The sequence below is a fragment of the Talpa occidentalis genome, unplaced genomic scaffold, assembly GCF_014898055.3.
Source record: "Talpa occidentalis isolate TD23 unplaced genomic scaffold, MPIMG_talOcc4v2.1 talOcc4.16, whole genome shotgun sequence".
NCBI classification, from domain to species: domain Eukaryota; kingdom Metazoa; phylum Chordata; class Mammalia; order Eulipotyphla; family Talpidae; genus Talpa; species Talpa occidentalis.
Genome location: NW_023601653.1, coordinates 70689016 through 70703483, shown reverse-complemented (window position 1 = coordinate 70703483; position 14468 = coordinate 70689016). Strand labels below are relative to the sequence as shown.

The 14468-nt window shown below is 51.4% G+C and overlaps 1 protein-coding gene across 1 annotated transcript in view; it reads left to right on the top strand.

Moving 5' to 3' along the window:
* Positions 1-755: 755 nt before the first annotated feature.
* NTF3 (neurotrophin 3) overlaps positions 756-14468 on the top strand; it is a 66128-nt gene continuing 52415 nt past the window's right edge. The window contains exon 1 of the mRNA XM_037514509.1: positions 756-980. Within this exon, the coding sequence (XP_037370406.1) occupies positions 963-980 (18 nt within the window). The 5' untranslated portion in view covers positions 756-962. The remainder of the gene's footprint in view (positions 981-14468) is intronic.

Genomic DNA, 14468 nt, shown 5'->3' with positions numbered 1-14468 from the left:
TCCGAATCATTCCCCTCTTCCTCCCAGGCACACGCTCCTGCTCCTTACACACGCACCCCACAGCCTCATCTCCCTGGTGCCCCTGTCACCCTCCCCCATACCTTTCTGACTAGGTCTCCCTCAACCGCCTGCTCTGGACTCTTGGCTCTGGGTTCTGGCCCCGGAGGGATCGGTAAGCTCGCTGGGGAATGATCCTCCTTGGGCGTGTTCCTATGTGTTGTGCGGTGGGGGAAGGAGCGCCGGGTGGGCTCGGCAGGGGTGGGGAGACACCTGGAGCTGAAAGGGTCTAGGGTTTGGAGGAGGAGTTTACGCAGCAGACCCATGCTGCTAAAGGAGAGGCAGGGGAGGCCCTTCTTTCTACCTTGCATAGAAAATCGTCAATAAAACAGAAAAGCGATCAAAAATAAATGTTCAAGAAAAAGAGCAAATAAGGCAGGCAAACGGCACTAGCATGGAACATGTCATGAAAAGTTGACTATTTCGTTTTTTTCCTGGATCTCCAGGGGAAGTCAAGGGGGGCACTTAAGACTATTACTCATCTGGAAGTTCTGGCCATGTTCAAGGGCGTCCAGGAGACATGCACCCCCCCCCCCCGTGGCCCCAGCCCCGCGCGGGAGCAGCGCCGAGGCGCAGGCACGCGGGCGCGGCAGGCCTGGCGCGGAGGCGGGCGCGCGGCGCGCAAGGGGTTAAGGCGCTGAGCACGGAGCCATCTGGCCGGGTTGGCTGGTTATAACCGCGCAGATTATGTTCGCGGGACTCAGAGTTGAAGGCTCCTCTCTCTACCGAGCAGCTCAGCGCACGGCCCCGCGAGAGCGCCTGGCGCAACTACTTTCTTCTCTTTTCTTTCTTCTTCCTTCCCCTGCTGGGTAGTGGCGGGCGGGGTGGGGGAAACTTTGAATGACTGAGCTCGAGTCCACCTTTCTCTTCATGTCGACGTCCCTGGAAACGGTCACACGGATGCCATGGTTACTTCTGCCACGGTAAGGGGAGGCGGGCGCGTTAGGTGGGCAGGTTCTGGGTGGGGGGCTACGTGGGGTGCTCTCCAGGGGACTGCTAGCCACGGGCCGCTGGAGGGGGGTGCTACTCCGCACCCTGCCCCCACTCCTATTGCCCCCGCACTCACAGCTTCCTCCAAGTTTGCGCAGGGATCTCCCCTATCCGGGCACAACCACAACCACCCCCTACACACACACACACACGCACACACACGCGCGCGCACACGCGTGCACACATACGCGCGCGCGCACACACACACACACAGGCACACGCACACACACAGAGGCACACACACACACTCCTCACCTCCTCCCTCTGGCCCCTGGGCTGCCCGAGCACCGTCCAGTATCTGGGAAAGTGATCAGGTTTAAGGAACCTGGATTGGAAATGGGGGGTGGGCGCGGAGGCGAGGGGATGTGGGGACCACGAAAGGGTAGCAAGGGGATTCGATAGAATTGCCCCCTCCCTTCCTCCTACACACTCATCAGCTCCTCCGGAGAAAGTTCCCGGTGCATCTTGTAACAAAAGGGGGTGGCGGACAATCCCCGGCGTGGGTGAGGCCAAGGTGCCGCCGTCGCGCCCAGGCAAGCGCCCCGCGCCAAGTGCCCCACTGCGCCGGGCTCTGGGCGCGCTGCTCCCCTCCGTGGGCTCGGGTGTGTGCGGGCAGGAGGCGCAGAGCTCTGACCTGCACGGCCCCTTCCCAGTTTGGGGAACTGCGAGCCCTCGCTCGGCTCGGCGTACCTGCTCGGGGGTCCTCCTGCCTCCGCCGGCTCTTTGCTCCTAAGCAAGCCCGCTGCCAGGCTGTCTCGGCCAGCACCCGCTGCTCCGCCGCCCCCCGCCCAGGTCCCCGCGGATGCTGGAGCCCCGCGAGCGCCGTCGGTGCATCTGGGACCCCGCACGGGCACCCGGGGCGGGCCACCCGCGGGGAACTCCTCGCGGCTTCTCCGAGCCAGCTCTAGGAATTCGAGGGCAAGATTGAGGGGCGCCTGGGAGATCCGGGGACCGCGGAGCTCGGCTGGAGTTAAAAGGCCCCTCTAAGGCCAAATCGTTCCATTGCGTTGCCCAGAGGAGTGCTACTCAAACCCTTAACGAAATTAAATTTGGGGCGCTGGAGAGTTGAAGGCTCGGCAAAGGAGGGGCCCCGTAGGGGGAGGGGACTCTGCTTGTTGCCTTGGGCGCGGGTGGGTGCGCGGAGGCGGCGCAGCTTCTTTGGGGAGTTGGGCGGCTGCGCTCTGGAGCTGCACTGCGAGCGCGGCGCGCGGAGCCCAGACCCCGGCGCGGACGCGGTAGGGTGCTGGCTACTAGGAGGGCGCCCCCTCATTGGACCCGCGGCTGGAGGGAGTCCAGGTGAGGGAGACGCCGCGCTGCGCCCCGGCGTCTTCACTGCGGCGGGGCGGCGGGCTGCAGGTTCCGAGTTAGAGGCGGCTGCCTGGATGCAGCTCGAAGCGCTGAGCTCAGACTGGAAAGCTCGGAGACCGCGCGCGCGCGCGGGCGGACTTGTTTATGTGTGTAAAGAGTTGGGGGCGGGAGCGAGAGGGGGGGCTTAGAAGAGGGTGGCTGTCACTCCTGGAGTCTGATGTTTGCAACGCACTCGGTTGCGGAACGGGCAATCTGCTTTGTAGTAGAGGGATGCCCTCAGCCATCGTGCAGAACCCTGCAGAATGGCAAACCTGCAAAGCAGTAAAATCCTCTGCCCTAAACGTCCGCCCGGGAGAAAGTTGTAACCTAGAGGGAACTTTGCAACCGGTTCAGTTTCCACACGCTCAGACTTCTCCAGCAGGCGCAGCCTGCCTCTGTCTTCCCGCCCCTCATTGCTCCCTAACATGTTGCACAAAGAAAGTTGAGAGGGAGAATTCAAGGGGACAAAATCCCAAAACCTGTGCCTTGGGCCACAGCACGTAGACGTAGGTACAGCATGGGGTGCGGGGGTCGAAAAGAAAGCAGGCCCTGTGAACTGTGCTGGAAGAAAGTAGAAAATCTCCAAGTTGCTGGTGCACTGGAAGGGTGTGTAAGTGGCGAGGGCTGCGTTGAAGCTGGAAGTGGAGGGTTTGATTGGGATGTGAATGCGGTCTCCTCTCCCGAGGAGGCAGGCCATGAGTTTAAGATGTTCTGCTTGATTGGAGAAGGATGGGCAGGTTCAGGGGAAGTTTGTGAGTTTGTGCACGAGGAGGGTGTGTGCAAGGCGGGCTGGTGTGCTGTGGTGTGCGTTTCTGAGGAGTTTTTTGGACAGGCATATGTGTGACTGGCAGGAGATGAGAGTATGTGGGAACACAGGTGTAGCTAGTGAGAAATCTGTGCCTGTAAAGGGTGTCAGAGTGGGAGGAGAGGTCGAGTGTGTTAGACAGATGGCTTGTGCGTGCCTGCACAGACACATGGAGTGGGTGTGGCATGGGAGGGTGTGGGGGGAGTGCAAGGTGGCCGTGGGTGGTGAGTACAAGGTTGGGTGCCTGAGGATTACCAAAGGGATATGCATGGTAGGGGGCTGATTATTTGTGAACAGAGTGTGAATTTTATGGGTTTGTGCTGGGAAGTTTGGCTCTTTGGTACTGGGATGTGGGGGGAATGAAAAGGGTGGACTCAAACACTCATGACAGAGAGGCCAGGCCTTGGCAGAGAAGGATGCAGGAGTAGCCCGTTCCTTCTCCTCCCTGCCTCCCCAGAGAAGAGGGAATTGGAGAAGGCTTAGAATGAAGGATGTACATTTAAGGGGAAAAGTCCTTGTGTGTTGGCACTGGATGGGGATCAGGAAGAATGTGTACACGAGATTGGCACGGGTATAGGAGTGTGTTGCACGCTTGTGGTAGAGTGCATGCTGTATTGTGCTGTATAAGGACTTTCAGTTTAATAGAACAATTCACTGTCACCAATTAATATTGACTATCAACTAAAATTTATGGGGTGCCTGCTGAATGCTCAACCCATTGCTGGATACTGGGGCATGGCACGGTGCCCTGGAAAAGTTCCTTCTTAGGGCTCAGTTGACTGCTGCAGTTTTTTCGAAGAGGAATGAGGACAGATTGATGCTCGTTGAAGTTTCTTCAAGAACCCTAATTCTGTTCCTGCAGACCAAAGGGAAGCTGACTTACTGAAATATATCTATGGTCTTTTATAAAAGGGGCATAAAGATAGGGACTGGGTATATATAGTTTTGGGTGTTGGCAGGGAGTCGAAAGTGTCACTGTTTGCTTTCGGGCTGGGAATTAGGTGTGGATATCTGTAATCCAGCATGCATTGGATTACATTGGAAGGCTGAGTTTGGAGAGTGTGCAGTACCTGCTTTCTAGAAGGAAGGAGAATTGATCTGTGGTGTTGAAGGTTGAAGCTGTGGTCAGGGATGATAGGAGTTAGAAGCATTTGTTCTTTTTTGACGTTTCCTAGGCTGAGTGTAAAACTGACCTGGGGGGTGTGTGTGTGTCTGTGTGTATCCACACGCACAGGCACACATCATGGAGTGGGAGTTAAGCGCACCTGGAAGAAAGCTAGCAAGGAAGGTGGGAGGGTGTGTATTCTGGCTTGTGTGAAGAGTGGGTGTGTGTTTTTGCAGGAATCTGAGAGGCTAGTGGAAATTGTCCTGGCTGCTCAGGCATATATCTTGAGAAGAAAAGGAGCAGGTAAAAGAAGAGCTTAGCATTTAGAGAGGGAGGGGAAGATGAGGTTGGCTGGTGAGCCAGTGAGGGGCTGGACCCAGGAGGACAGGGGTGTCGTTCCAGGTGCCATGCCTGCCAGCCTGGACCTGGTGATCAGAGCCTCATTTATGAGGTTTGAATCATGGGAGAGCCTATATTTGGGGGGATTCTACTAGACTTATGGAATTTTTTGAATTCATGAACTTATAGTGATGCCATTTTGAGGTTCTGCCGTGTTTTTTAGAAGACGTTCATCTGCATTTCTGAGGTGGCAGGGTGGAAGTGGAAGAGGAAGGCTTTCAGTTGAGGATGTCTTGGTTCTAGGCCAGCACTGCCCCTTGGAGCAGCATGACTCTGGGGAAACCCTCTAGCCCTGCCTAGCCCCCCAATCGCTTTCTATAAAATGGCACTGTCCTGTCCGTAATAACTCAACGAGGAGGAAAGTTCACTCTGCTTTTCCCCTAATCAAGCATGGTGTGTTTAGGAGTTTGAAGCTCTGCTCGGAGCTGAAGCCTAATGGCTTACAGACAGGCAGTGCTGCGCATCTAACCACTGTAAAGATGGAATCGGTGCCTCTTCTTTGCCTTTCTGGTGGCAGGTTAGTAAAGTGGTCTTGCTGCCCACTGCTTGTTTACTGCTCACCCACCAACATGTAAATAGAACTCTCTGGAACTGCCTCAGTTTACTCTTCCATAAAGCGGAGGTGACTAAATGTATGTGATAATTGATGGAGTCTGTATTCACGAAAGATTCTTGAAGTGTTCAGAAGAAAAGTGGCCCAAAAAAGGAATGTTATTATCAGGGACATATTTCCTATTTTTTAACATTCTATGCAGACCACACACCCAAACAAATGTGACTTGAAAAACAGAGAAAATAGTCGTTGTCCCTGCATATCCACCAATTGAATTAAAGGGGAGCGAAACCTGGGCCTCATGGGTGGTTTCTGTCAAAGTCTGTTCTTTCTACACTGGGGCCCTTGGCAGACAGGAGCCTCCCTGGTAAGAGGAGGACGTGAGCTTGGGATGTGTGAAGTGCCCTGCACCCAGGGCAGCAGGCTGGTGCAGTCATTCCCCCCAAAGACAAAAATGGAGACCTAGAGAGGCACAGAAATCCACTGAGCCCCCGAGTCCTTCCAGAAGCCAGCACAGGCTGTCAACCCCTGGCTCAGAGTCAGGCTCCCATCCTTGAGTTCAGTGGCCATAAATAGTCAGGAGCTAAGCTATTTCCATGAGGCACTAAACCAATTCTGTTGCTTTTCTTGGCGAGATTGGGCCAATTAAGTTGATTGGGAGAGGTCACTGCTGATGGGTCTCACATTCCCCAGGCGGGACAGGCCAGCGGAGTTTAATTACATAACATTTCCCATCTCTGCAGCCCCACTCCCAGATGCACGAGATGTTCAGCCCTTTCCTCTTCCCTGCATTCGGGTCGCCTAATTGAGCAGGCAGCTTCTGCTCCAGGCTGCTCCAGATCCTTTCCCTGAGCCTTTCCAGCTTTCCCACCCCAACTGGGGGGGAGCGTAAATCCACGTGTTGGCTGACGGGAGAGCAGGGAGGCAGGCTGACACAGAAGATCTTTAAAACCCACCACCCTGTTACAGGACCTCGCCAGCTCTTTAATGAGGCAGGCAGTTTCTGGCGGTGGGGATGTTGAACTAATGACCGTTGCTAGGGTTATAGATTTGGTTTTATTTAAAATTGAGTTAGTTGGAAAAGAACCAAATCTTCTACTGGAGACAAAGCCTAAGCCCCATGTGGCGCTGCTGATAAGGTCTGTGGATGCACTTCGTGCACAAACAGGAGTGTGCAGGCATGGGAGAGCGTAGGTATGTGTGAGTTCGGGCCCCATGAACACAGATGTGGCCCTGGGGAAGGACCTTTCATACCACTTATGGAAGGTATATGGGTGCCTTGCTGGGACTGGACTGGCATCATCTTGCTTCTTGCAGGAGGGCAGCTGGTGGAAAAAGTTGAGGGCAGCTTCTTCCTGATCATTTGTAAATGGGGATGGAGGGTGTGTAAGCTTTGGAGAAGTATGAGGCTGATGTTATTGCAGCCCTCCCTGTCTGGACAGATTTCCATCAAGACCAAAGCCAGACAACGATGTCTTTCAGAAGACTCTCAAGAACCTGTGAAGGTGTATGTAGCTGGCCTAAGATCTTTAAAGTATTTTTTGGTCTTTGATAATTTTCCACAGCTCATTTTAATTTTACCTAAGAAGTTCAAGGGACTACAGAGTACAGGTAACCAGACCTGTCTGTACGCATTTGCCGCTCATCTCGTATGTCCTCATCTGTGGAGTGACCCTTCTCAAACCCACGAAGTATCAGCTGTGACTCTGGTTATCCTTACAAGACAAACCCCTGGCAAATCACTGTAGTTTAACTGAAGAAAATCAGATTTTGAAGTGAATTTGGTGTGGTCTGTTGTGCTTGCTCACTTTTTAGCAACTTCTCCAGAGAAGATCTATGCTGAGCCCCAGATCTTTTATGGATTTGTTCAGTCAGGGATTTTTTTAAAGGACTAAGCATCTTGCTTATGTAAGGCCAGAGTTGTAGGAGTGACCAGCAATTTCTTGATCTCAACAGATCCCAGAACAAGGTGATTCAAGCAATAGAGGACAGCAGAAAACCTTACTAGAAAGAGGGAGACCACACTAAAGACTAAACTCTCACAACTCTCACTAAGGAACTGTTGTTGTCTGACCCTGAACATTCCCTCCAGGTCTGGATGTAGCTGTCCATAAATTAGAAGATCTCAAAGTTCCATTCCAACTCATTCCATTCCTAGGACTCAATCCTAGGATTCTGCAGTAGCCCTTCCTCCTTTTCAATGTTATTGTGCCTTACTTAGCATCTTGGCATACCCTAACTGAGCCCCCATTTTTATCTTTGGGGAATGGCTGAGTCAAAGGGAGAAAGCATGCAAAGAATTTTCCATAGTGTTTTGTTTTGGCCAAGAATGTTCTAGAAGTTGGCTTTGCCTATAATATATACAGAACTGAAAGGAGCTGGATTTGGCTTTCTGGTAGACCTCATGCTCATTGTCCAGCTTGTATATGAGTGCCTTTCAGTGTCAATCTTTCTGACTAAGATAAGGACCCACCGTTAATAAGATGATGATAGCAAAGATGTGAGCACTTACTGGGTGCCAGACATTACTACATATTCTGCATGGCATTATCTCTGCTCCCAAATGATCTCTTTGTAGATGGGAAGACTGAGGTTACTGGAGGTTAAGGGTTGTGCTCACGGTTACACAACTAGATGATGATGTGCTGGCTTTCCATCCCCAGCCCATCATCTGCCAGTCAGTTTCTGTTTCATGCCTTCTGTGATGTCATCCAGATGGGAGATTATTGGACAGCCCCTCTGCAAAGACTGTCACCCCACAGGGTAACCTGCTTCCTCCACTGGAAGGTTCCTTTTCATGTGCAAGACAAATGGTGAGTCTTTCTAGCCACCTGCTGGAAAGCATGTGTCAGATCTGTCTTAGCTCCAATAGGCTCTCCCTCTTTACTTCCCGTTCTGTTGACAAGGGAATCTGACCTTCCAGAATGGGGGTATTGATTTAAGCCACAATTGCCTCCTTGTAAATGCTATATAAGATTGGAGCTGGACATCTGGTTTCGATCCACACGCCCTTGAGAGGTGGTAGGTCCCAGCATTCTTGCATCCTGCCACGGGGGTTGTCCAGAATCAGAGTTAAAGAGAGGCTGTGTGGAGAACACGAGGGCAGGATTGGGAAATTGGCTTTTCTTGGTAGGTTAGGGAGCTCCCTCCATTTAGACTGGGGCAAAAGTGAAGGTAGATTTCTTGCTGAAAGTTTGGAGGTGTATTTTTAAGTGCTGAAGCCTTAGAGCTAGAAACAGAGGTGGGGGTGCCTTGTCGCCATGGGCCAGGGTCCCCAGGCTCTGTTTGATGCAGAGCAGACCAGTAGCAGAGTGCTCAGGGCCTGGCATCTGTTTGCTGCATGCATGGTGCTCCCTGGGCAGTGTCAGTAGGGAAGCCAGAGGGGATCTTGAGGGTGTGACTGGAGACTCATTCTTTTTCCCTTCACTGATTTCCCCACCACTGCTGCCACATAGACATCTTCAAGGCAGTGCATAAGAATGACTTTGTTCTGTGGCTGAAAGGTATTTGCAGTCTAGAACATCATAAACGTAGAATCCTAACTTACAATCTGTGAGATTGTGGGCATGCAAAGTGTACACGTTCACTTGTTTAAGACAACTTGTCGCATGTAGGGTGATTTTTTTTTTTTCTATATGGTCCTATTACTAAATATTTTGATGAAAGTCTACTTCTCGTACTCCACGCCCCCCCCCTTCATTTCTAGGCCTAAGCCCCCAGCATTTAAAAATATCCTCCCCCTCTGACTCCAAGTTATCCCTTAGGGAATATGTTTCAAGTTCTCAGTCTGGATTATTTTCATCCTGTGTCCAGCAGCAGACGTACTCCTGATGGTTCATAGGGCGTGTCCCGCTTCCTGGGTTTAAGAGGAACAGGCAGCTCTGGAAATCTCCTGACTCCCAAACAAGTGTACCCCTTGACTGGAAAGGAGCCCAGTTCTCCTGACCCCCAGCTCCTTGCCACCTTGAACAGTTTATCATGTTTCTCCTTGCAAAGGACTCAGTATTCGCTGTGTGACTTGGAGCCACCTCTGTCCCTCCACGGACCTGTTCTGCGAAATGAGGGATCTGAACTCACTAGAAGGTCAAATGGGTGAAATGACCTTGCCATTCAGGACAGTTCACATATTCTGTGATTCTGCTTTTCCTGGGGCCTCCCTGTGGCCCTGGGATTTCCAGGTATCCCTGCTGGCCTGGAAGACTTACGTGCCAAAATGTGGAGGGGGTGGAGGAGGAAATTAAGTCATGTGATGTCTGATAAGTTATTGAACATATGGATGAGTACATGTTTATAAAGTGCTGAAGAAGCAGGCTTGCCAGATTTGTGGCAGATCTTGGAAGTTGGGAGCCTAGGGAGAGGTTTATGTGGAATAAAATTGTGGGTAACTGAATTCAGTGAGTTAAATCAGAAAGATCCCAAACTATAAGCAGCAAGATCAGACTCCACCCTGGCTCTCCCAGAGACTACTGTGCAATTTTGGGGGTGTCCTGAAACACTACTTTCCTTTTTCTGTTAAATGATAGCATTGCAGCTTAAATGAACCCTAAAATCTTCCCAACTCCCCCTTAATTTTGGGAGTGGGGGTTTAATAGAAAACTTGGATGGATGGATCAATAAGAGGATGTGGCTTAAAAGTAGAGGACAATGTCCTGTGATTGCAAATGATACAAGTGGCAGAAATGCATGTTTATTCTTGAATTTGAGATGGCTTTGAAGGTTATGGTCTCTGTGTCTGTTGTGTCTGGAACCCTCCCTCCATCTTCATCAAGGATATGTCAACCATCTTTCTTGTCTTTGCTTACCACTACTCTTTCTGAAAGCCTCCCTGCCTTCCACAGAGAACGTGGGGCTCCCTTGCCAGCCTCCCTGTGTTAGACCACTTCACCTGGGTTTTATTTGCATTCCTATCTTCTCAGTAGAATATGAGCTCTGCAAAGCAAGGGATCTGGTCTTTTCATCTTTGTGTGCCCCAACATCTTGAACAGCACGGCCCTGGAAATGTGTTGGGTCAATGAATGCATGATGGGGCAACAGTGAATACAGACTGCACAGCAGTAAGAGGCTGGGCTCAGAGAGGTGATGTGTCTTGCTGGGAGCCTGGGGGGGTCCCCCTTTGGCCTGTCTCAAGACTCAGGTCTTGAGTTCATTAGACCTTTGCTCTCTTTAATAATGCCCTCCCCTCCAAGTCTTAGTTGGCCTTGTTCTATAGATCTTGGCTCTTGGTCCCAGGGGAATTGAGTGTCCTTGCACATGAATGAGGACATTTCTGGACACTGGGAAAGCACATGCTAAAGATTATTCAGTAAGCATCCTGTTGGGTGGGTGCTGTGTCCTATGCTGGATATTGGAGAAGATGTGGAGATGAACGTTGTGGGTTTGACCTTGAGGGTCTAGGAGCTGGTGAGGGACACAAATAGGTGATTCCATTGTGTTTCAGGGAGGGTGGTGAGAGCTTAGAAGGTTCTTCACTGGAGTTGTTTTTTAGTGTGGATGCTAGTGGAGAATCTTGGCCAGGAACCTGCTGAAGGGTCCATGAACCGTCTCCACTTCTACAGGACCGTGGTTTTCTCTCCTGAGTGATCTGTGCCCAACTGATGGATCCTTAATCCCTTGGCTCTTCGGGTGGAGAGTTGGGGCTTGGAGGGTGTGTAGGTGTGCGTGCTCACGTGTGCTTTTTAGAAGTATCCTTGCTCTTGGCCACAGTCACACAGACAGGGAGGCGCTTCTCCCTGCTTCCTCACTGCTCAGAGTATTGTCTCTGTAGCCACTTCTGACACAGGGACAGACTGCCATCTACTGTCCACTTCTGTCCTCTGAGTCCCTCCAGCTCCTTGAGCTTCTTTGGCGGCAATTTCCCCCCCACATCCTGTTTTTAATTGGTCCAGATACCAGGAGAAGTAGAAAAGACATCAGGTCCTTATTTAGTAATTTCCTTGGAATTTAGAAGGGGGCCTTTAAAAAACATAACACATCTGTTACATGTTTTTCTTATGGGCTTAACAAAAGTGTTATTTTAAGGGGACCTCCTGCCTCTACTGATTCTTCTGAACCACCTTACTAGTTACCATGTGAAATGCCAAGAGGTGAAAGGCAAGGCTCCATCTTCAAGAGTCTTGTGAGCCAGTTGGACTGGACAGACCCGCAGAAAGATTGACAAATGGGTGGGGCAGGATGTGTTTAGTACGTGGCAGATGAGTGGCAAGGACCTCAGAGGCTCTGGGGATTCTGAGGAAGGAGGCGTCCTGGGAACTGGGTAGGGGGTTTGGGGCAGGGGAGCGTGGGCCTCTTGACCCAGGCCTGCTGTTCACGACCGACCAGGGTTTGGTGTGCACCTCTGGAGAGAGCTGTGTGCTACCATGCCACAGGACATGGACGGGGATTTGGAACCTAGAGGCTGAGGACCTGGAAGCCTGAATGATGAACCACACTTGCCTGCACTGGTCTCCAGCTTCTCAAGGAGCGGAACCCAATTGGGCCTCATGCAGTTAGGGGCACCCTAGGGTGCCAACCCCACACACATAGTAAGAGAGAATCTCCCTAGAGGAATCTCTTCTCTGGGGCAAAAACTGTTTCTCTCTCTCTCTCTGTCTCTCTCTCTCTCTCAACGTTTAAATGATGGCCAAGGAAATCTCTAGTGTGCTTTGTGCTTATTTCATGTTCTTGTGTTTTAGTGTGTGAGGGCAGGGGCAGAGGCAGAACATGAGAGAAGGAAAGTTCAGGTCGTGGCCTATTAGCAAGTCTAGGAAATCAGGTTGCATTTGGGTTGGGTTACTGGTAGAGACCTCAGCTTGTCACCATAATCCTCTGACATTTCCCTTTTACGTTTGGCTCTTGTAGGAATCAGGAATCTCTCCTCCCGTTCCCCTCCAGCCCCTTCAGTGTTTACTTCTCCTTTTGGGACCGCTGTATAAAGTTACCATCTGTCTGCAGCGCATCTCTTGAGGTCTCAGGGATCGCTTGACAGAGGCACAATCAAGGTGCATCCCCTGGGGAAGGGCTGATGTTTGACTAAGAGGGACTGCAGATGTTAGGGAGTTGGAGGAAGATCCCAGGGGTCTGGCTGAATTTTCCTCTGATATGACGAGGTCTGCGACTTGTTCAAAGAAAGGTAGTGAGCAGGACCTGAGATGGAGAGAGACAGGGAGATCCTTCCAGAATAACTGGTGTAGAGAGCGCGCATTCGTTTTCCCCACCACATCTGTGGAACCAAACAAACCTAGGAAATACCTGGGTAATTTTCTGATCACCTTTCATGTGATCTATAGTCATGGGTGAAAGTAGGAGGGGGTGTGGGTTCTGGGTGAGCAAGAGAGTGGAAAGAGTTCTGGGTGAGCAAGCAGAGTGGAAAGAGCTCCCAGATGAGAAAAACAGGCTAAAGGAGCTGAAAGACTGCCAGGTAGAGGTGTACCTGGAGCAGTGTGTGAGATGATGCGTATGGTGAAGGGGGATCAGCAGAGGCCAGCCGGGACCACAGGGGCCTCTGAAGACTTGGAGTCAGCGTCAGCATAGGGTGGGCACAGTAGGGCACCTCCTTTTAAAAGGATTTCTCTAGCTGCAGGAAATAAATAGTAGTTAACTGAACAATCAACAGTAGTTCATTGAAAGGTTGGCTGTTGGTTGGACTGATGGATGCATCGATGAACAGGCGACAAAAGAATGAAGCACAGAGGTGAGGGGCATCAAGTCTGCTTTGATCTCTGCTTGCTCTGACCAGCGCTGGCTTGGGGGAGATTGTCCTAGCCTGGGAGCAAGAACGTGGGGTGGCGTGGCTCTGGCAGGGGAGACAGGGACTAAAATAGTAACTCCTAATGCTGTGAGTGTAGGGTGGCTGGCAGTGGGAGGACCTCCCAGCCTTTTCCCATCTTGCCTGCATTTCCATCCTAATTTGAATTCATTCAGGATCAGAAAAGGGGGGCTTGTTTCTGGAGTTGTGCCCTCCTCAACCTCTAGGACCATCACAGCGACTTGCTCCAGAGGGGGTTGCTGACTCCACGGAACTTCTCATAGGCTCAGAGTGGAGGTGGACAGGTACTAAGGTTTTGGGGGCATCTGAGGGGTCTCAGACATCAGACCCACTTATGAATGATCCCTGTGGCTTATTGCATGTATACACAAGCCTCCTCCTCATATGTGTGCATTTCAGAGTCTCCTGAAAATTACCAAATTCCATGGAACCTGTTTTGCCCATAGCGGACCCATGTATCGAGTTACTTGTAGGTCACCTTGTTTAGCATAGGTGAGGAGAGTATGTGTGCCGGTGGCCCGGGCACACCCCTGGCACGCCATCCCGCAGCTGGGCATGTGGAAATGAAGCACTCTCCTGGGTGAAGCCCATGGGAGCCAAAGAGATGCCCTACTTACTGTGTCTGAGAGGGCTTTGCTCATCAAAGACACTTCATCTCCTTTCTGTTCTGGTCTCACCTTGCACTTTAAGACCGTGTAACTTTGGCCAATTGAGGTTGAGTGTCTAGGTTTGAGGCAGAGGTGTCTGTTTTTTAGCACTAATCAGGCGATCCCAAGGTACGGTCAAGTTGAAAACCACCTAACATCACTGACCCACTCTGCTCCATCCCTGCCCCTCTGCCCCGTTCTCACCCAGTGTACTCTGGAAAACTCCTCATTTAGTTGACGGTGCTCACCTAATTTGGACTCAGTTTTCCCTACGCATCCAACATTTGTCTCAGAAACTGCAGACCCATGCTCAGCAGACTTGGAAGTGGTTCTCCAAGTCCCTCATCTACTGGAGGGCGTGCAGAGAGTCGTGGTGAGCAGTGGGGAAAGGACCGGAGTGCCGCACCCCCACCCCCCCAGCACCAGCACTCTGCAGCTGCTTTTGGGTTTGTCATCAGAGTAGTTTGCCCAACAACCAGGTGGCAGGTATACCTGGTTGGAAGGCATAGAGCTTTCAGAATGCAAATTGTTTTGTAGTCTCTGAATGATCAGATTCACTGGTTCTTTCTGGCAATTTCCTGCCAATCAGAGGTCTTCTACTAGTCTTGGCTGTGGATCAGGACTGCTGATATCTGGTGCTGACAGCTCAGCAGAGAAGAGGATACCTCTCTTCCCTCTTGGTTCTGAGGGATTGACATGCTAAGCCAGCAGGCCAGAACCAACCAATGACCAGAAAGTATCATGCTCCTCCTCACCATTTTCATTTAGGAGACCAAGGGTGGTACACGAAGGGTGACAGGAAGAAGCTAAAAATCAAGGTC